This window comes from Chanodichthys erythropterus, chromosome 19, assembly GCF_024489055.1.
Source record: "Chanodichthys erythropterus isolate Z2021 chromosome 19, ASM2448905v1, whole genome shotgun sequence".
Lineage (NCBI taxonomy): Eukaryota > Metazoa > Chordata > Actinopteri > Cypriniformes > Xenocyprididae > Chanodichthys > Chanodichthys erythropterus.
In genome coordinates this window covers 15352933-15376555 of record NC_090239.1, presented here as the reverse complement: position 1 = coordinate 15376555, position 23623 = coordinate 15352933, and the positions used below count along the sequence as shown (strand labels likewise).

General features: G+C 36.9%; 1 protein-coding gene across 2 annotated transcripts in view; it reads left to right on the top strand.

The window, feature by feature from the left end:
• prkcea (protein kinase C, epsilon a) overlaps positions 1 to 20951 on the top strand; it is a 76776-nt gene extending 55825 nt beyond the window's left edge. For both annotated transcript variants that reach the window (XM_067370324.1, XM_067370322.1), the window contains exons 11-15: positions 4704 to 4858; positions 16080 to 16218; positions 16298 to 16486; positions 17029 to 17175; positions 20301 to 20951. In XM_067370324.1, the coding sequence (XP_067226425.1) occupies positions 4704 to 4858; positions 16080 to 16218; positions 16298 to 16486; positions 17029 to 17175; positions 20301 to 20447 (777 nt within the window). In that variant the 3' untranslated portion in view covers positions 20448 to 20951. The remainder of the gene's footprint in view (positions 1 to 4703; positions 4859 to 16079; positions 16219 to 16297; positions 16487 to 17028; positions 17176 to 20300) is intronic.
• The last annotated feature ends 2672 nt before the right edge of the window (positions 20952 to 23623 follow it).

The window sequence follows — 23623 nt, the reverse complement described above, 5'->3', positions numbered from 1 at the left end:
CAGAACCCTCTCTAAACATATTAGCAATCTCATATGAACACCACTCACAACAGCCTAGCATCACATCATTGACTTTTGCACTGACAAGCATAATAAATAAATAAAATATAGTGAAATGTAGTGACTCCAAAAAAATATAGTAACTCCATAGTCAGATAAGAGATTAAGGGCCAGATTTACTAACAGCTTCCTCCAGCGCAAAGGTGTTAAAAATCTGGATTTTCTAAATCACACAGTGAAAAAATAGCAATGAAAAGGCGTGGACACAATTATTTTTTTTTACCTTATTGCATATGCATTTGTAGGAGTTTCCCTTTCAGGCGCAAAATTTATGGGGGGATGCAACGTGATTTACCAAGGTAGTTTACGAGATGAATTTACTGGTATTTGCTCCATTATTTACTGCCCAAAAAAGCATAATACCATTTTGCATATGACATGACAGCGATATGTACTGGAGGAAAAACTGCAGAGAACACAGAGCACATGATAGAAGGGAGAGAATTTTCTTACTCATTCTTTTCTTTGAAATGCCAGAAGAAGACAAACATATCGTTTGCCAAGCCACATTATTGTTAATTTGCTTCCCCTGTGTTAGTAAATTACTCTCACCTGATTATCAGTGGCTCTGTTAGTTTCTGACCATACTCTAATTTGCATTGGTCAAAATGAAAATGAGCTGCTGCATCAGTGTTCTTTCATTTGCTCCCATTGGCACTTTTATGGGATTGTGGTTTCACACTAATTTGCTCTGTTTAGTAAACCTGGCCCTGGAGGTAATTTAGCAAAGAATGAGATGATATATCATTTGATATAAAGTATTTCACCTTAAACAAAGACACACAGTAATTGTGTGTGTGTATTGTATTGTAATGTTTTGTTTCCTTATAATCTATTGACCTATGCTTAGACACACACAAGCTTCCTCATGTGTGAGCGCTGAGTGGGTGTGTGAAACTTTTTGGACCCATGAATTAGCGATATGATTGGTGCAAAAAAGCAGGGCTTATGCCCACAAGAACACCATTACCACGGTCAAACAATGAGCTGGACCAGTCTTGTTATGGGGTGTTTTGCTGCTGTAGGAAGTGGAAATCTTGACTGTATGAAGGACATAATGGATTCTTTGAAGTGTTAGGCCATTTTGGCAGAGAATATGGTGCTTTCTGTGCATAGACTGAAGCTTGATGATCAGTGGACTTTTTCAATGATCCCAAGCATAATCCAAATCTACCCAAACCTGGTTTAGGGCTTGGTCCTACAGTGTTCTTGAGTGGTATGATTAGTCTCCAGATTTAAATCTCATTGAAAATCTTTGATGGGATTCAAAGAGAGCAGTGGCAACATGAAAACCAAAGATTATCAGTGATCTGAAAACTTTTGCGCATGAGGTATGGTCTAAGACTCCAATAGGGAGGTGATAGAAGCTTTAAAGCACTTAGAGGCAACATTTATTGGAGGTTATAAAAAGTAAAGGATTTTCTATTAAATTTGACTTTTGGGAGATGAATAATTTTGTACATGGATGTTTGGAGTCACTTTTAAACAGCGTAATTCAACATTCTCAGAATTAGGCAAATGTGTGTTAAAGGATTAATCCACTTTTAAATAAACTTTTCCTGATGATTTACCCACCCCCATGTCATCCAAGATGTTCATGTCTTTCTTTCTTCAGTTGAAAAGAAATTAAAGTTTTTGATGAAAACATTCCAGGATTTTTTTCCCATATAGTAGACTTCAATGGGCACCAAACAGTTGAAGGTCAAAATTAGTTTCATTGCAGCTTCAAATTGTTCTACACGATCCCAGATGAGAAATAAGGGTCTTATCTAGAGAAACCATCACTCATTTTCTGAATTTTTTTTTAAATTATATAAGTTTAACCATAAATGCTCATCTTGAACTAGCTCTCATCTTCTTCTCCATTTGAATTCCAGCATTGTAGACACTGCTAAGTGTATTACTGCCCTCTGCAGGTCAAAGTTTGAACTATTTGATATATACTATTGAACTAGCATATTGCATATAAAAATTAGTTCAAAACTTTGACCTGCGGAGGGCAGTAATATGCTTAGCAGTGTCTACACTGTTGGAATTCAAACAGAGAAGAAGATGAGAGCTAGTTCAAGATGAGCATCTATGGTTAAAACTTATATAATTTTCAATTTTTTTCAGAAAATGAGCGATGGTTTCGTTTCACTAGATAAGACCCTTATTTCTCATCTGGGATCGTGTAGAACAATTTGAAGCTGCAGTGAAACTAATTTTGACCTTCAACTGTTTGGTGCCCATTGAAGTCTACTATATGGAAAAAATCCTGGAATGTTTTCATCAAAAACTTTAATTTCTTTTTGACTGAAGAAAGAAAGACATGGACATCTTGGATGACATGGGGGAGAGTAAATTATCGGGAAAAGTTTATTTAAAAGTGGACCAATCCTTTAATAAACATTCTATGATAGTTTACTGATAGCTTAGTTAAAGTGTTTTCATAAAATTTCGTTTACAACAGCATAATGTGTTTATGGTCAGGGGTGTTGAATAATTTCAAATTTGGTAATTATATATCATATTTAATATATAATATATTTTAAACAATAAAGTCTATGAAATGTCCCCATGTACAGTTGATTGCTGGGTAAACTTTAAACTCTGTAGGATTTTATGTAGCTTTACTGGAAGTGCATTTCTCTGAATTGGGGAATTGTGTTGTTTTATTGTAAGGGCAATATAAATGATGTATCTCAGCTTCCTGATCATAAACTATGTGGATATACAGATCAACTGTGAGTCAGAATGCGTGCTTCATTTTATCATCCAAGTGCCTGAGCTGTAATTATTTAGTTTATTGTGTTGTCAGGTAATCAAATAAGCAAATTTGCTTTGTTGTCTTTGGCATGTGCAGTGCTTATCTGGACAGGTGTATAACTATAGCCGCTTGTCCACCAAAATTACCCGGAACAATTTGTCCCAGGAATTTTTTTTTCCCCCAGTTGCTGTCTGCGTTTCCATCGTGGTCTAAAGTACCGTGAAGATTATAGGGATAGTTCACCCAAAAATGAAAAACATCCCATGATTTACTCATCCTCAAGCCATCCCAGGTATAAATTGTTCTTTCAGACCGAAAGCTCCGGTACTACCCCGTGAGCAGGGACTTTCTGAGGGGGAAATTTTTACCCAGAACTTCATTTATACCCTTGTTCCTTCTGTTGAAACACACAGAGTACCACCCCATAGTCCCTATCATAGGCGCCGATTTTATGCCCAGTGCCCCACATCACCCCCCACCCCAATTACATTTATTATATTGTAGATAAATTCACGCTCAGTTTTCGCGTTCCTTAATAGTCTAGTGGTAGAATTTTTGATAATAGAATCATAGGTCCAGCCGTGCTCTAATTATCAGTGGTTCGAATCTGCCCTCATATCGTTTTTTTTCCCCTTATAAAGTTCATTAATATATATATATATATATATATATATATATATATATATATATATATATATATATATATATATATATATATATATATATATATATATATATAATATATATATATATATATATATCAAGAGCTAGGACATGTCTGTGTGCATTTTGTTAGTGGTTACCCTGGAAAAAAAGAGTCAAGCGATAGATTGACGCGTATGTCAGAATACTAACTTAAAGGTACAATATGTAAAATGTTTGCAGTAAAATATCCAAAAACCACTAGGCTAGTGTTATATATTTTGTCCAGCTGATTACAAACAATATCTCTAATGTTTTCAACTACTTGTAAATCATGAGAAAATTCCCATTCTAAACAGTGACACGGGGCAGTGCAGTCGCCTGTCAATGACGTCAGTTACCTTTGTTACCGCCTTTACTGATGTGGAAACCACATGACAACAGTGCCGTGGACAAATGCGGAAGTAGTGTCTAGCGTCCAGTAAACCACTAGCTTGCTTCAAGCAGTTCCTTATTTACTTCTTGCACGTTTTATGGTGGATTGTGTTACTTATTTAAGGAACATAATTACTGTTTACCATCTGCCGCTGGTTCTGTCGACAAGCACAACCATAGGGCCACAAGGCATGATTTCAAAAACAACACATTTCAGCGCTAGTTCGCTTCTTATTTAACTCAAATCAACGTCAACTTGATGTTTTATTTGCATTATATCCGTGCGGCAATATGACAATTTCAACCCAAAAGCACATTCTTTTCACGAGTGTCGTCGCGAGTCATGCTCTCGCTGATATCTGGTGCAAGGAGAGTTTAATTTTGAGCTCGCGCATGTATCTGATCGAGAACAGAGCCATTTGTGCTCGCGTGCATCACTTGGATGCACTCTCGACGTTTGCCATTAAAATATCGCCATAGAAACGGCCTTAAATAGACTATAAAAAGGGTGAAGATCGTGTCTGAAAGCTACAATTGATTTTCTATTGGTTAAAATCAATGGAGAATATCTTGTATTTTTCCGTGGGTGTTCGACCATTTCCGTGGGTGCTCAGGGGCTGGGATCGGCGCCTATGGTCCCTAGTTCCTGGGGAAAGTTCCTTCGGTGGAAACTACTGCTACAATAGGAAACTACAACAGGACAGACAGTGAAACTATAGAAGATTTTAGATCACGCTATTACTGGGTGTGGAGTCCCGTTCTATGAAAATGAACTGTCTTTTTTGTCTTCTTTTTCATTCTCTCTCTGTCTCTGTAGGATCGTTTGTTCTTTGTTATGGAGTATGTGAATGGAGGAGACCTGATGTTTCAGATCCAACGCTCACGAAAGTTTGATGAAGCTCGTTCCCGTTTCTACGCAGCTGAGGTCACATCAGCACTTATGTTCCTGCACCAACATGGCGTCATCTACAGGTATACTCACACAAAGTATAAGTCAACAGAAAATGCTGTTCGGAGCCTGTTTTACTTACATAATGTGCCATTTTTATGAATGATAAATGATTTTTATGAGATGGATTTTCAGTGGGGGGAAAAAATGTAGGGCAGGACTTAATTTTATCAATCAGAAAATGACTGGATTGTGAAAAGTGGGCATTACATACCAGAATGGAGCCAGTGGGTTTTGACATTTATATGCCTGGTCTTACTGTGCATAATATTGACAAAATTGAGAAAGGGATAATTTTATTTCGTTACATTTTTTGGTGACACTAGCAGTGTAGGGCACACTTTAAAAACATGAGACTGCAGTGTGACTTCAGCTCCCACAAATGATGCCAATCCTACCCAGGCATCATGCTAACTGGCACTCAAAGACTTTAAATGCTTGTTTTTGTTCCGGCTCTGAGGTAGATTCTAATCCCATTTGACCCAGGAGAGTTAGCAAAAGATCACGCCATTGTTAGCATAGCATTTAGTATCAGCTTACCTCTCTTGATGAAGTAAAGTCACTATTCAGGCCAGAGAAGGTTTCATGCTCTTCAGGGACAACCAAAGATACAGTGTATACTCTGGGCTGACCTCAGCACTAAGCTCTTGATACAGTTCAGATTTTTTTTTTAAACAAAGGCCGATAAGATGAAACAACTGTGAAAAGTCTCAAAGGACTAATCCACAACCTTTTTTCAGGGTCTGCACAAAACAACAAGAGAAGCCCCCTCATTTGTTTAGCATTTCTTTATGCATACAGTACACACACACACACACGTTTGGACAGGTATTGAGACACACACACACACTATGTTTATAAAGCAGCAGTTGTAAGTCTTATTTAAAATGATAAATATGACAAAATACAGTTGTTAATCTTGTTTAGAGTGATAAATATGGTAAAATACAATTGTCTGTCGTGTTTATAGTGACAAATGCAGCAAAATACAGTTCACTAGGTGAACCAAAGACATTATTCAATACTCTTCTGTCTACTCTCATAGTTAAGTTGTTGATAAATACTGTTGTCAATCCCCAACACTGACTGTGTGAATGTAGCCAAATACATTAATTCTTTCCCAGGTACATGTATACCCAAAATCTTTCTGTCTTTCTGTCTGTTTATCACACAGTCAGACTTACAATCAAAAAGATACACTGTAAGCTGAATACAGAAGCTGCAATGGGTCACATGCTTGGAGAAAAGCACAAAAAGCAATATTCCTTATCCACAGCTCGGGTAGATATTGTAGTACTGTGACAATCCTACACATTCCTGCTGGTTTCTGCAAGATACAAGAGGTCAAACTACACACGACCCCCATTTGAGACAGCCGTCGTTTTTGCAGTACTAAAGCCCCTATCTCTTCCTATTATCATGTCAAAAGTTCTTGCCATATCAATGTCCTGATTCTTATATTGATTGTTTTAGTCCAGTAAAGTGTTTTAAGTTAGTTAATGCAAGTGAGCTGTCAGTGTCCATTTCCTTCTCGGTTTTTGTTAATAGCAGTTATCCAAACATAGATCAGAATAGCAGTATTACGTATTACAGTGGGTACGGAAAGTATTCAGACCCCCTTAAATTTTTCACTCTTGTTATATTGCAGCCATTTACTAAAATCATTTAAGTTCATTTTTTTCCTCATTAATGTACACACAGCACCCATATTGACAGAAAAACACAGAATTGTTGACATTTTTGCAGATTTATTAAAAAAGAAAAACTGAAATATCACATGGTCCTAAGTATTCAGACCCTTTGTTCAGTATTTAGTAGAAGCACCCTTTTGATCTAATATAGCTACGGGTCTTTTTGGGAAAGATGCAACAAGTTTTTCACACCTGGTTTGGGGATCCTCTGCCATTCCTCCTTGCAGATCCTCTCCAGTTCTGTCAGGTTGGAGGGTAAACGTTGGTAGATAGCCATTTTTAGGTCTCTCCAGAGATGCTCAATTGGGTTTAAGTCAGGGCTCTGGTTGGGCCATTCAAGAACAGTCACAGAGTTGTTGTGAATCTACTTCTTCATTATTTTAGCTGTGTGCTTAGGGTCATTGTCTTGTTGGAAGGTAAACCTTCGGCCCAGTCTGAGGTCCTGAGCACTCTGGAGAAGGTTTTCGTCCAGGATATCCCTGTACTTGGCCGCATTCATCTTTCACTCGATTGCAACCAGTCGTCCTGTCCCTGCAGCTGAAAAACACCCCCACAACATGATGCTGCCACCACCATGCTTCACTGTTGAGACTGTATTGGACAGGTGATGAGCAGTGCCTGGTTTTCTCCACACATACCGTGTAGAATAAAGGCCAAAAAATTCTATCTTGGTCTCATCAGACCAGAGAATCTTATTTCTCACCATCTTGGAGTCCTTCGGGTGTTTTTTTTTCATGTGTCTTGCACTGAGGTGAGGCTTCCGTCGGGCCACTCTGCCATAAAGCCCCGACTGGTGGAGGGCTGCAGTGATGGTTGACTTTCTACAACTTTCTCCCATCTCCCGACTGCATCTCTGGAGCTCAGCCACAGTGATCTTTGGGTTCTTCTTTACCTCTCTCACCAAGGCTCTTCTCCCCCGATAGCTCTGTTTGGCCGGACTGCCAGCTCTAGGAAGGGTTCTGGTCGTCCCAAACGCCTTCCATTTAAGGATTATGGAGGCCACTGTGCTCTTAGGAACCTTAAGTGCAGCAGAAATTTTTTTGTAACCTTGGCCAGATCCGTGCCTTGCCACAATTCTGTCTCTGAGCTCTTCAGGCAGTTCCTTTGACCTCATGATTCTCATTTGCTCTGACATGCACTGTGAGCTGTAAGGTCTTATATAGACAGGTGTGTGGCTTTCCTAATTAAGTCCAATCTGTATAATCAAACACAGCTGGACTCAAATGAAGGTGTAGAACCATCTCAAGGATGATCATAAAGAAATGGACAGCACCTGAGTTAAATATATGAGGACAGCACTAAATATATGAGTTAAATATATGAGTGTCACAGCAAAGGGTCTGAATACTTAGGACCATTTCAGTTTTTCTTTTTTAATAAATCAGCAAAAATGTCAACAATTCTGTGTTTTTCAGTCAATATGGGTGCTGTGTGTACATTAATGAGGGAAAAAATGAACTTAAATGATTTTAGCAAATGGCTGCAATATAACAAAGAGTGAAAAATTTAAGGGGGTCCGAATACTTTCCGTACCCACTGTATATTAAAAGTTCAGTACGTGATTTAAACATATGATGATCAAATGTTTGTGGATTGTAATTTATTGGGTTTTGTAAGTGTCCTTGTAAATGTGTAGATGGTTTTATATGATAGATCTGGCCTGAGGGAAGTGCTGAGGAATGTAAGTGGAGGTGGGATGATTTAGTGGATTAGAGCACCTTTCTGTTGAATTCGAGGCCTATTTAGCCCCCAGCAACACCACATCCTCTTCACCTTTACTCTCCAACTCCTCCTTTTTTCTTTTCTTTTTTTTTTTTTTTCTTGAGAAGTAAAATTAGGGAGAAAATCTTAAAAATACACTGTACAATTTAAATTTGTACACACACTGGCTATACACTTCTAGAATATCAGGTTAATGTGGGAGATCACTTGAAATGTGTCGAAGATCCTGTTATATGACTTTCTATCCCATTTCTTAGAGAGGCAGAGCTTATGCTTATACAGTATATTGGCTATTGTTCAAAAGCTATGGGTCAGTAAGATTTTTTTTTGTTTTCTTTTTTTTTTTTGACGTAAGATCGACAAAAGATTTCTATTTGAAATAAATTCTGTTCTTTTGAACTTTCTATTAATCAGAGAATCCTGAAAAAACATCACTGTTACCATAAAAATATTAAGCAGCACAACTTTTTCAACATTGATAATAATAAGAAATGTTTACTGAGAATGAAATTATCTCGATAGATAGATAGATAGATTGATTGATTGATTCAGAACTACAAAATGCAAATTTTGATGGCTGTTTTAACAAATTAGATTTTATTTAACCTAATTCTCTACTTTTAGAAATGGGAAAGAAAGAAAGAAAGAAAGAAAGAAAGAAAGAAAGAAAGAAAGAAAGAAAGAAAGAAAGAAAGAAAGAAAGAAAGAAAGAAAGAGAAAGAAAGAGGTTGACTATATCTGTTGTGCAGGTCAATGTTTGTCCTCTGTAAAGACTTGATTAGGCCCATAAACCATTCAGCTTCAACTCTCTTTACTTTCTCTCTGTTCTTGGATGTTTAGCTGAGATTTCTTTTTTGACTGAAGGTTGATCATTTGCAGAGCCTCATGTTAAAGTGACGAGGGACTCTATGGAAAAATCACTCCACACTCAAAGGGAACACAGGAAGGCATTTCAATAGGGCCTAATTATGTGTGTACATGCAGATGTGTGTATGTGTGGGAGTCCATGCATTATGGCATGTGTACGTGTGTGAGAAACTGACCACCGGAGCTCAGAGGAAGTGTGAAATTAAAGTCAAAGTAAAAATAGAATTTCATTATTGTATAATATATATTCCATATATATTTTATTATAATATTTGTATTTTTATGACAATTACAAATATATATGTATATATGAATATATATTTCTTAATTTTATAAAATAATTTTTTTTTTTTTGTTTATTTTATTATAATATTTACATTTTTTAATTATATATTATTTATTTATTTCAATTTGGTCTCAGACTTTTGTACCCAACTGATTTATGTATGTGTAAGAGAGAAATTGATTGTCTGTGTCCGTTGAAGAGCCTTGAACACTGAAGCATTTGCTGGACCTTGAACAGTAGTTGTCATTGTTAAATACTTCCCACAGAGTCCACTTTAAAGTCACTATGAAATTAAAATACCCAATCATTTTTTTCATAGAATATATCAGTATGTATTATAATTGATTTATCTGTGCACATCATTATTTTTGTTAAATTTATGTGCCCTTGTAATCTTTAATCAAAGTAACTTCCCCTCCCACTTGTAACAAAATCTCTTCTCTTCTCTGATGACGTGTTTGTTGGCGCGAGGGTGGGACAACCTGTCACTCAACATGAGATCACAGCAACAGCAAACCACAATGATCCAATCAATTCCAGTAAACAAAAACAAGACCCACCCTACATTTTTTCTTGTTTGAGAAGCCTTTTTACTCAGATGTATGTTACAATAGAGAAGAAAAGACTATCAAAACTTCCATTTCAAGGTGACTTGAACTTGGGTTGCAGCTCCTGGCTTTAAAGAAGCTGGGTTCCAATCCACTAATTGTTACTGGCTATTGTCATATTAAGTGCCTATCTCTAAAATCATTCCAACTTCAATGGTTGCTGTCAAAAATAGAACAGTTACATAAACCTGGGCTGTCCGCCCTCATGTCGGAACAGTGCCTCACAAAAAGATTTGTGCTTGAATGATGCTAGCAAAGAAATGTTGACATTTTTGCCAATCAACCATCAAAGACCAGGCCTGTTTGGCTGTCTTGTGCTATCTTTGTCCTGTAAAGCTTTATTGAACTGTTGACACACAAAACACATTTTTTTTCTTTCACAAAAATAGTGTGGGCAAGAGGGTTAGTGAGATCAGTAAGCATTTTTTAAAGAAGTATCTTATGCTCACCAAGGCTGCATTTATTTCTGGCACAGTAGCCTATAAAGTACAGTAAAACATTTTTTTTTTTTTTTTTTTACAATTTAAAAGTACTCTTTTTTTATTATTATTATTGTAATATATTTTAAAATGTAATTTATTCCTGTGATGGCAAATCTGAATTTTCAGCATGATCACTCCAGTCTTCAGTGTCACATGATCCTGCAGAAATCATAATATGCTGATTTGGCACTCAATAAACATTTCTTATTATTATCAATTTTAAAAACGAGTGTGCTGCTTAATATTTTCCTGAAAACTGTGATACATTTTTGTTTAAGAGAAAGTTAAAAACAACAGCATTTATTTGTAACATTATAAATGTATTTACTGTCAATGTTGATCAAATTAATGTAAAAAATAACTGTAAAAATGTACATAGTAATATACCATAAAAACAATCTATTCTGGATAATATTATTTTTCATTTCAAGAAAAGAGGTCTATAGGCTACTTTTTTTTGAAAATATTACCCAGAATGCATTGTTTTACAGTATATTACTTCTGTATATTATGATGCATTCTATAATACACTGCATTCTGGGAAATATTTTTTGTCGTTTTCGAGAAAGTAACCTATAGGACTCTTTTCTTAAAATGACAGATATTACCCAGAATGCATTGTTTTTATGATATATTACTGTTTCAATGGAAAACGGTATTTTACTGTATACAATTTTGTTTTTTACAGTTATTTTTAGTGTTGCTAATTTAAAGTATTATTATTATTATTATTATTTTTAATGCTTTTATTAGGCAGCTAAAATGACTGGAGTCTTCATATCATATATAGCTGTACATCATTTTGCACATTTCTTTTAGGGTTAAACTTTTTTAATGAGCAAAAAATGACAGAGAACACTTTTTAATGAACTCAAGCTTCCTTACAAATATATGTAGTTTTTATTCACTTTACTTGAAAGGTGTCATACAAATACAATAGCTCATATTTCAGTATGATAGACAGGTTTTACGAGAGTACTGTGAATCCTTATCTTAGAAGTGTGCAAATGAATGCCTGACGTGTTGAACCACACCCTGGCTTCTGTTTTCCTCAATATAACCACATACACATATAAACACACACGGTCATCGAGAGGTCATTGCATGCTCTGGCACCCACATTTCTCTCCGCAGACCCTTCCTTCTCCAAGATATCTGTTAGATAGAGCATGGCAGGAGCTTATTGGCAGTACACATCCCCACAGTCTCAGTCACTCACCTATTGAAGCCATGCTACCTCTTAAGAAGGGGCAGATAGATTGGCAAGGCTTTGATAACAATGGCTCTACACATTCTTACACGAGCTAGAGTGGACTCTATTCTCAGGTGAATAGTACAGTGATATAAGATTCCTCCATGCCTCATTAACTGCAAACTGAGAAAGGCATAGATCAGAGAGACGAGCCATGCTCTGATACATCTGAAGAGATGTCTTCAGATGTATTGCAGCATCCTTTATCAGTGCAATCTAGCCTCTCGTGATTCCAGGCTTATAACTCACAAGTCTGACTTTTTTCTCAGAATTGTGAGATATAAAATTGCAGTTGCAAGAAAAAAAGTCACAATTACCTTTTCTATCTTTTTTCCGCAGCAGAAACAAACTTCCATAGTGAAATGCATAAATTGTAAATGTAAAAACTCTTTCCACAAGTTAGTCTCTTTTTAGGCTCTAGGACACACTAGATGATAAACTGAAGTGTCTATCCTGGAGAACTTTAAATTCAGTAGCATCTGAAGTCAAACACTTTAGATGTATATGTACAGTTGGATGTAGACTGAACATCAGCTGTGTCAATTTAGTTTGTCTTTAACAATGGTTATAATTAAAAAGCATTGATTTAGGTAAAAGTTGTGATAACTGTTGTAATGTCTTTTCAAAAGATTAATGGCCATACATTAGCTGAGGCATTTTACATAGAAATATATTTCTTGTATTTAGTCATGACAATCTAAAAAATGCTTTTTTAAGGGCTAAATGGAGTAACAATATTTTTTTCTGTAGAAATGTAATTGAGTTAGAGTGCATGTATTGATTTTCATAATGAATGATTCAATTTCAAATATATTATAATTATTATTAGGCCTAAATCAAATTAAAATTATTAAAAATATAAAACAATAATATTCATATCCAAATAATATGGTAACACTACAAAAAGGTTTCATTAGTTAACTACTTTAGTTAACATTAACTAAGAACTCACCCTCGTGTCGTTCTACACTTCGTTCATCTTCAGAACACAAATTAAGATATTTTTGATAAAATCCGATGGCTTAGTGAGGCCTCCATTGCCAGCAATGTCACTGAACTTCTCAAGATCCAGAAAGGTACTAAAAACATATTTCATAAAACATATCAGTTCATGTGAGTACAGTGGTTCTACCTTAATATTATAAAGCGACAAGAATACTTTGTGCACCAAAAAAACAAAATAACGACTTTTCAATAATATCTAGTGATGGCCGATTTCAAAACACTGCTTCATGAAGCTTTACAAATCTTTTGTTTCGAATCAGTTGTTCGGAGCACCAAAGTCACATGATTTCTGCAGTTTGGCAGTTTTATACGCGAAAGATTAACAAAAGATTCGTAAAGCTTCAAAGTTGTTTTTTTTTTTTTTTTTTTTTTTTTTGGTACACAAAAAGTATTCTCGTTGCTTTATAATATTAAGGTAGAACCACTGTAGTCACATGAACTTAAATATGTTTTGAGTACCTTTCTGGATTTTGAGAAGTTCGGTGACATCGCTCTCAATAGAAGCCTCACTGAGCCATCGGATTTCATCAAAAATATCTTAATTTGTGTTCCGAAGATGAGCGAAGGTCTTACGGGTGTAGAACGACATGAGGGTGAGTAATAAATGATTTTTTTTTTTTTTTCATTTTTGGGTGAATTAACTCTTTAAAATCAAATGTTGTGTTTGTTAACATTAGTTAATGCACTGTGAAATAACATAAACAATGAACAGCTGGATTTTTATTAACAAATATTAATAAATACTGCAACAAATGTATTACTTATTGTTAGTTCATGTTGGTTAATGCATTAACCAATGTTAACAAATGAGACATTATTGTAAAGTGTTACCGTTAACATGAACTAACAATAAAAATACTTCTAAAGCATTTCTTAATCTTAGTTCGTTAATTTCAACATTTACCAATGCATTATTAAAATCAAAGTTGCATCTGTTAATATTATGCACCAAACATGAACTTGCAATGAACAGTTGTATTTTTATTAACCAAAAGATGAATAAATACTATAACAGATGTATTGTTCATTGTTAGTTAATGCATTAAATAATGTTAACTAATGGGACCTTATTGTAAAGTGTAACTAATAATACTTTAATAAAAAGTCAAATTTGCGTCAGTATCTTTGTGCGTTTCATTCGTGGGATTGACTTAAGCATGCAGTCACCAGGCTCAATAGGGTCTTTTTCTGTAATGTCAGTTCTTGTCTTTATTTTGCTCTGACACACTGAGAAAACAGGATATATCAGGCATGACAATCAGATTAGCTCCTCTGAACATTCCTGCATGCTTTCAGGTTCCAGCTAGTTTGTCCAGGTGCATGTACTGTAACACATATATACATGTACATGCAGAGGAATACTCTGGCGTCCTGTACATACATGTTTGTTGTGAAATATGCAAATCACTTCACTTAGATCATCAGCAAAAACGGTGGAATGAACTGTCTGACCATCTGAAGCCATGCAGACACTGCACTTATATACTTGACTGACATGGTCGGCATGTCTCATGTGATCAGCATGTCAAACTGTCATGTGACCTCCATTAAGTGTATTTAATGTTTCTATACGTTTGAAAAATCCTTTGACACTGATTGCCCTCAGCCAGATTCCATGTACCAGGGTCTCATCCTTTAACCTTTTAAAATGGCATTACAAAATCTCCACCCTCTATATGTGTACTTTTTTTTTTTTTCTCCAGTCTGCAGCACCGAGCACAAACATCCCCCTGTGCAAAACAAACTATCTGCGCTGGGACAAGTCTCTACAATCACTGCAATTCAGATATTATCATCGTGTGCTCCTCTTGAGGTGTTTGGCTTTGGCCACATTGCTAGAGTTTACCTTTAACACTCATCGGAGATCACAGAAATCAGCATATTAGAAGGAATTTATGTGCTGCTGAAGACTGGAGAAATGACTTACAGCAATAAATTACATTTTGAAATATATTAATAGAAAATTTTAAATTATAATAGTATTTCACAATATTATTGTTTTTACTGCATTTTTGGTCAAATAAATGCAGGCTTGGTGAGCAGCACAACAGTCAAAATCATTAAACAATTTTACCAACCCCAAAATGTTCATGAATGGCTAAAGTAAATGAAAGTATGCAGATTAATTTCCATTCAAATTTTAATTAATAATAATAATAATAATTCCCATTATGTTCAGTAGTGAATGGTGATGGTTGTTAGATTCGTATTACTGTAACATTTTTTTTTTTTTTTTGCAAAATATATATATATTTTTTCCCATCACAAATTGAATTCTGTCTATAGGAATTGGGTAGAAATATGGTTAAATGTCACAATGCAAATAAAAATAAAATCATTTCTGTTTGTGCAAAATATAATTTACTACTTTGCTTAAAACATGACAAATGAAAAGAAATAAAATAAATATTATTTGAAATAAAATAAATATATTATGTGCTGTTGCATAATGTAAAATTCAAAAAATAAATAAAAGGAGTGCAGATCATTTTGTTCTTTTGCATTCTGGGTAATATTTTGACATTTTATTTCAGCTATAGCCATTTTCTTTTAGTTTGACTTGGTGTACTAAAGTACATAAAACTAAAATTGATAAACTATAGACATATTTAAAGAAATTATAAAAACACAACAAAATTACTAAAACTTTAAAATACAAATGGAAATGGAAACCAAATTCAAAATATTATAATAGAAACTATAATAATATTGGAGAGAGTCCTAATAGGAGACTCAGATGAAATCTAGCGCTCTGGGTGGTCTGTTGGGTAAAAGGACTCGCTATCATTGCTGTTGTTTACTCTCTGCTATGCATATAAATTCATCATCTTAACACAATGATGACATAAGTCACCAATTGTTTCATACCTTTGAAGAAGCCTGTGTCACGGTCAAAACTAAACCAGGGCTCAGGGCAAAAATGTCATCGAAGTAATGCATATATAAATAAATGAGGGGTCAGAATGTTGACGTGTATGTTGTGAAGGGAAGGCTTTTAACAGCTCACCTGAGGCTTGCAGTCATTTTTACCTCCACAAATGTTCTGCCCTGAACACTCCCAACACCTAGACTTACATGCAGCCATCTCAGGAATGGCGCAAAGAGCAGCTTGAGTTATAAATGAGGCCCAGTGCCATATGTTATTGTTGGAAAACAGTCAGACCCTCAAGGTCCCATAGATCAGTTGTCAGCTTACTGTCTAACAGGCATTTCGACCCCTTCAGACCACCATTTTAAACAGTCTGGCGATTTATTTAAAGAGTTTAAGCCAATCACACACACACAAAAAAAGTGAAATATGGTCTAATTGTTTTTTCCTACGTCACTCCAGAGATCTGAAGCTGGATAACATTCTTTTGGACGCTGAAGGCCACTGTAAACTGGCTGACTTTGGCATGTGCAAAGAGGGCATTCTGAACGGGGTCACGACCACTACCTTCTGCGGGACACCTGACTACATCGCACCTGAGGTACAACTATTAAACCATAATAGACAAACCAGCAACTGAGGTGCATTTTGAACGTCATCCTTGCATTCTTTGCATTCAGATCCTGCAGGAGTTGGAGTACGGCCCATCGGTGGATTGGTGGGCTCTGGGTGTGCTCATGTACGAAATGATGGCCGGCCAGCCTCCGTTCGAAGCTGACAACGAGGACGACCTTTTTGAGTCCATCCTCCACGATGACGTGCTGTACCCTGTGTGGCTCAGTAAAGAAGCCGTCAGCATTCTGAAATCTGTAAGTGTCCCGTTTCTTGAAATCTCTTCATTTGTTTGTGTGTGTGGTTTGTGGTTGGCCCATTTATCATTTCTTATTCCACTTCTGTTCAGAATCTTTTCTCTTCCTGCAGTGCATTGAGCTCCTCTATATGGTCATACAGCTGGTTGCACTTTCCCTCTGACCTCTCCGACCTTCCTCTGTTCATTTTCCTCCCTTTTGTTCCTCATTCATCCCCTCTGTTCTGGTACATTTACCTCTGACTTAAAAATACACTAATTTTGTGGCATATTTGATAAACTTTGACAGGATATTATGTGATTTCTTTCCTTGGTTTTAATGTTTGTGCACCAAAAATTCATGAATTGCCAGAAAAGGCTTTGGCAACATAACCTGATGGTGTTGTAAGCTGTTTAAGCTGCTTTGCTAAATTCAACCAAACTAATGTAGACCGTTACATGTTGAAATGTTATTAGCAAATTATAAAGCATTCTAAGAAAGACAAGTCATATTAACTCCTTCTATATACATTATGTAATATGAAATGTATTCCCTTTCCTCAGTTCATGACAAAGAACCCCAGTAAGCGTCTGGGCTGTGTAGTGACCCAGGGGCTGGAGGAAGCCATCAAAGTCCATCCCTTCTTCAGAGAGATCGACTGGGTCCTGCTGGAGCAGAGGAGGGTCAAGCCCCCCTTTAAACCTCGCATTGTAAGCGTATATGCTTTCTCATACAATGAAATCAATCCTGTAAGCTTCTATAAAGAAATTTCTATACAGTAGCGCATCACACTAGCAATGGCAAGACTAAGCCCAAAGTATGCTTTGGCCATTCGTGTGCAGCCCAATTTGTGTCCACACGGACGGTGTGCGTACACCAGTGCATGTGCGAGTGACTTGAGCACTTGAAGTCCACTACATAGTGCGCATGCGCCGAATGCATCTTTCCGTGCTCACGGCCAAAGGAGTATACTTTAAAGGAACACTCCACTTTTTTTTGAAAATAGGCTCATTTTCCAACTCCCCTAGAGTTAAACAGTTGAGTTTTACCGTTTTTGAATCCATTCAGCCGATCTTAGCATACTAGCAACTAGCATAGCTTAGCATAGTTCATTGAATCTTTTTAGACCGTTAGCATCGCGCTTAAAAATGACCAAAGAGTTTTGATGTTTTTTCCTATTTAAAACTTGACTCTTCTGTAGTTACATCATGTACTAAGACCGACGGAAAATAAAAAGTTGTGATTTTCTAGGCTGATATGGCTAGGAACTATACTCTCATTCAGGCGTAATAATCAAGGAACTTTGCTGCCGTTCCATGGCTTCAGCAGTGCAATGATATTACGCAGCGCCTGTGAGCCCCTGCTTGCACAGGGAACGTGCCTTGCAACCATGGAGACGTTTGTGAGAGACGCTGCGTAATATCATTGCGCCTGCTGCAGCCATGATTATTACGCCTGAATGAGAGTATAGTTCCTAGACATATCAGCCTAGAAAATTGCAACTTTTCATTTTCTGTCGGTCTTAGTACACGATTTAACTACAGAAGAGTCAAGTTTTAAATAGGAAAAATATCAAAACTCTTTGGTCATTTTTAAGCGCGATGCTAACGGTCTAATCAGATTCAATGAACTATGCTAAGCTATGCTAAAAGTGGTACCGCCAGAACCGGAGATCGGCTGAATGGATTCGAAAACGGTAAAACTCAACTGTTTAACTCTAGGGGAGTTGGAAAATGAGCCTATTTTCAAAAAAGTGGAGTGTTCCTTTAAAAGGCTTGTGCACTCATGTATGCAAGATGGAGCAGAATGTGGAAAATGATGATTTGATTCCCAAGGAAAGCAAGGACTGATAGAAATGTACATTATATACCTTAAATGTAATTTAAGTCAAATTGGATAAAAGCATCTGGAAACCGAATAAATGTAAATATAATTCATATAAAGCTTTTTGTGAAATTTCACAATTCATACACTTTTTTTTTTTTTCTGCTAAATGCTCAGATACAGCATGCGCATGTTGACTTTATCTCTCGTGTTCCTCTGTTTTTAGCGTCTGTGGTCTAGACTGAAAGTCGGATGCCACAACGGCACTTCTCAACTTCTGCTTTCCCATGGTGGGGGGAAGGGTTGATGGTGTTGTGTGTATGCGCGTGTGTATATGTACACAAGTGGGTGCTTTAGATGGAAAGGTCACAGAAAGGTTCAGAGAAAACGCGACCGCCACGTGCTCTCTTGCCCTCTGAGTAACTTTGGTGTTCCGTCACCACGGCGGCTTACCAGCAACTTTCTACATTTACATATGCACCTGTGGCTTTTAACTGAAAAACTACACTGCTTCTTAGAACAGCATCAGGGACAAAATACGATTCTTAAGCAATACAGATACTTGTTGTTTATTATCATAATTTTTAAAGGGTTAGTTGGCCCAAAAATGAAAATTCTGTTATCATTTACTTACCCTTGTTATGTCATTCAAAACCCATAAGACTTTCGTTCAACTTTGGAACACAAATGAAGAATGAAACCTGAGAGATTTCTGTCCCATTGAAATTCCCTTTGACACTGTATAAAGACATTGTAAAATGAATCAAGTGGTTTAATCCAAGTACGGTTGAACTTTCGTTTACAATATTTTATGTGATCAATGTACACCAACCAGGCAGAACATTATGACCACCTTCCGAATATTGTTTTGGTCCCCCTTTTGCTTGCAAAACAGCCCTGACGCGTCGAGGCATGGACTCCACTAGACCCCTGAAAGTGTGCTGTGGTATCTGGCACCAAGATGTTAGCAGCAGATCCTTTAAGTCCAGTAAGTTGCGAGGTGGGGCCTCCCCTTTGTTCAGCACATCCCACAGATGCTCCATTGGATTGAGACCTGGGGAATTTGGAGGCCAAGTCAACACCTCAAAGTCACTGTTAGTGCTTTCGGCAGTGGACAGGGGTGAGCACGGGCACCCTGACTGGTCTGCGACTATGCAGCCCCACACGTAACAAACTGTGATGCACTGTGTATTCCGACACCTTTCTATCAGAACCAGCACTAACTTCTTGAGCAATCTGAGCTACAGTAGCTCATCTGCTGGATCGGACCACACGGGCCAGCCTTCGCTCCCCACATGCATCAATGAGCCTTGGCCACCCATGACCCTGTCACCGGTTCACCACTGTTCCTTCCTTGGACCACATTTGACAGATACTGACCACTGCAGACCAGGAACACCCCACAAGAGCTGCAGTTTAGGAGATGCTCTGACCCAGTCGTCTAGCCATCACAAATAGGCCCTTGTCAAACTCGCTCAAATCCTTACACTTGCCCATTTTTCCTGCTTCTAACACATCAACTTTGAGGACAAAATGTTCACTTGCTGCCTAATATATCCCACCCACTAACAGGTGCCGTGATGAAGAGATAATCAGTGTTATTCACTTCATCTGTCAGTGGTCATAATGTTATGCCTGATCAGAGTATATTCATAGATCAATGTTTACATGTGAATAAAAGCCTAAATTAAATGTGTTCCTTATACAAAGTGATCGAGTTTCTTCACATTTGGATTAAACTTTTCAATTTATATGGATTATTTTTATGATCTTTATATTAACTTTTTGAAACACCAACATTTTAGTGGAATGGACTTTCAATAGGGGGACAGAAATCTCTCAGGTTTCAAAACAAGTATCCTCATTTGTCTCGAAGATAAATGAAAGTCTTATGGGTTTTGAATGACATGAGGGTGCGTAAATGATAACAGAATGTAAATTTTTGAGTGAACTATACCTTTCTATCAGAAAACCTTCATACAACCATGTATCTATCTCTCTTTTGTTATAGAAAACCAAGCGTGATGTGAATAACTTCGACCAGGACTTCACCCGCGAGGACCCTGTGCTCACGCCAGTAGATGAGGCAATCATCAAACAAATCAACCAGGATGAATTCAAGGGCTTCTCATACTTCGGAGAGGAGGCTTTGTCTTAAAGCGCAACCCTTCATCTGTCAGCTCAAATATATGCTAAACACACCCACAAACACTCAAAAATCCACATCGCATCGCAATACATGAACACACACTCCACAGATGCGCTGAAGATGGGTCTCAAACCAGACGAGAGCAGAACCGCCAGTCCCTGTGGTTCACTTCCCCTTTATTGCTGTTTTTGCTCTTTTATTCTTCTCTATATCTCCAAAAAAGAAAAAAAGTACTGCGTATGGATCTCTTCCCAGGCCTCAACGAGTCTGACAACCAATCATAAAACGAATGTTCTCCAGAGCCCAAGAAGGAAGGGTTGGAACGCACTACCTTAAACCAAAATTGACCAAACCAATGATTGTACTACCATTTCGGACACTTGTTCAAAATCCCCTGATGGAAAGGTTGTGCCCTCGAAGAAGAATTTACCCTGCATACGTGACAATGAGACATTCTGTCAAATGCCTTTTTGTGTAAACAGGTGACATTTTGGGAGCAATTTTATAAAATATACAAAGACATTTGTAGTATATATATATATATATATATATATATATATATATATATATATATATATACATATATACATATATATATATATATATATTCCATCACAGTGTTTTCAAGGTTCATTAGGAATGATAACCTGCTGTATATGGGTTGTGTTACGAAGTGTCGGCCTGAGTAGGTGTGTGCATGACATGTATCTGTCTGTGTGCATGTGTTTGCATGAATGAGAGCGAGAGGCCATTGCCCTCCTGAAGCTCTACATTTGTTTTCATGTTGTTTTGCAATGGCTTTTCATTTGTAAAGACTGTGGTGTGCGTGCGTGTGTGTGTGTGTGTGTGTGTGTGTGTGTGCCGTGTCCCGCCGCTATGCATAAGATGGTATAGTCGTGGGCAGACAGACCATCACTCATAGCTGTCCGGTCATTTTGTACAGAACGTAACATGTACATAGTATTCGCTCCAAAAGCCTGTGAAAGCTTCTTAGAATAGGCAATTGTTTGCATGGTCTTGCAAATTGTGTCGTTATTGAGTAGCATCAGTTTATGGAAAGATAAACATGTTTTTGATATCTATGTGCAATACCCTGAACACATTTCCCCCAATTCTTTTCTTTATTTTTTGAATTTTTCTCGTGTGTTTCATAGGTTAGAGCTTCACCAAAGGCTTTCTCGCTCTCATGCTTCTCTCTGCCATTCTCGTGTACATAGTTTGCTGAAGTACATAAGCTGTGGAATGTAGTGGACAAATGTGTGAGCTCTTAATTTATTCAATTTACATGTAGCTACGCTTCCTTTTTGTGTCAACAATTCAATCGTTTCTTTGTGTTACTTTATTTCAGAAGATTAAGCCTTGTTACACACCTCCGTAGAGTTTTGAAACTATTCAGTTTTGTTTTCAAATTTTGTGAACCCCCTATAGTTGAATCGTTTACTTGTGCAATGTGAAAGGCTCTAAAGTAGAGGTGAATTAAACAAAAAGGGTACATTTCAGGCGTACTAATTAAAACCTTCTGGAATGTGATGACTTTTGCTTTAGCAATTCAGTGGCGATTCAAAGATGTGTTTTATTGTTCTTTTAAAAGTGGTTGCTGACTTTAAACGTTTATTTCTGTCTGAAGTTTTTTTTTTGTTTCAAATTGTTCCATTGCTTTTTTTAACCGTGTCTGTGGGTAGATTATGGTAGCTAGGTCAATGTTGCCGATTGTCTTTGAAGCCTTTTTCTCTCGCAGGCACCTTCCTGTCTGTCGCCCTCACTGTATCATGCCAAATGTCTCGTTCAGCTTTATTTTCTCCCGTTGTTTCCTTTTTAAGTGTAAAGGAATGAACTTGATATATAGGATGCATACATGGTCTGTCTTCAAAGTCAAAACAGAGTAAATAAACTAAAAATTACCTCTTAAAATAAGTGCAAAGATTTCTCTGGCTGAATATTGAATATTTGCGCATACAGTATTAAAATACATAAATGTTTCATATGTATGATAGTGCTGTATTACATACATCTGGTATTGGACTTTAGTTTCTGTATGGTGAAGCTTCATGTGCACAGAGGTATTTCTTTTCTGGATACACTAGCGTTAACTCATCGTAAGCATTTTACTATGTGCCAAATGTACTGTCATCTAAAGGATGTGAATGTTTTTGTTTAACCTATTAAACCCTAAGATGTATGAAAAATGCTGTGCTTTGGTGATATGTTGAAAGAGTATGATGTGCACACACACACCCATACAGAGGAAACAGAACATCATATTGCAAAAGTGAGTATAATATGTGAGTAGAGGTTACTTGTAAGTCTAAACTTTTAATAATGTCCTCACAAATATAGTGAAACTGACTTGTAAGGACATTTAAAGTGTTTTATGATGATAATCATCATCATCATCATCATTATTATGATTATTTGAACAACTCACAAATCAGCCAAGTGATGTGTTGCTTTAAATCTCCTGAAACCAACAGGTTTAGGTTCAAAAACATCACATCAAAAACATTTGTGTCAATGTTCTTGCTAATATGGTGAAACCAACATGCATGTGTGTGCATTATTGCAAATGGGTGTGATGTAAGCAGTTCAACAGTCATTTAAAGAAAGGCCAGGATATGTTTGGGGTGTGCAGATGCAAACTTTTCAAAATATGTGGCTTTCTCTCATTCTGATACTCTTAAAAAAAAAAAAAAAACATTTTGATACACTCAAAACTTTTATTTTAAAGAGTGTATGAGAGACACAATTGCAGTTTTATCATCAAATACGTAGTTTAAGTCATAATAGGGTTAGAGGGGATCGATTACATGTTCGTTTACATGATATAACCTACTGGTAGAAGCCTCTAGTCATATTAAATGAGAATAATTTGTTCCAATTAAGTCCTACCTCTGGAAAATACGCTCTACTGTTATTTTTCCATGGTCGCGACAGTCATGTTTGCTTGTTTATCCACGTTTAAAGATTAATATCTGGTAAACTTTCGCTCATTTTGGCTTCTTCTTGGACACTTCACGATGTATTCCCGTTGTTTGTTTTATACGCGACTCTGAAACTAACTTTTTCACAGGCCAAAAGCGCATAGAACTCGCGGAGCGTGCACGTGTGACTGGTAAGCGTCGGGATCGCGCGCTGGGAGGCAGCCCAGAGATGTAAAGAGCACCAATCAGTTCGCACAGAGTGCTGAT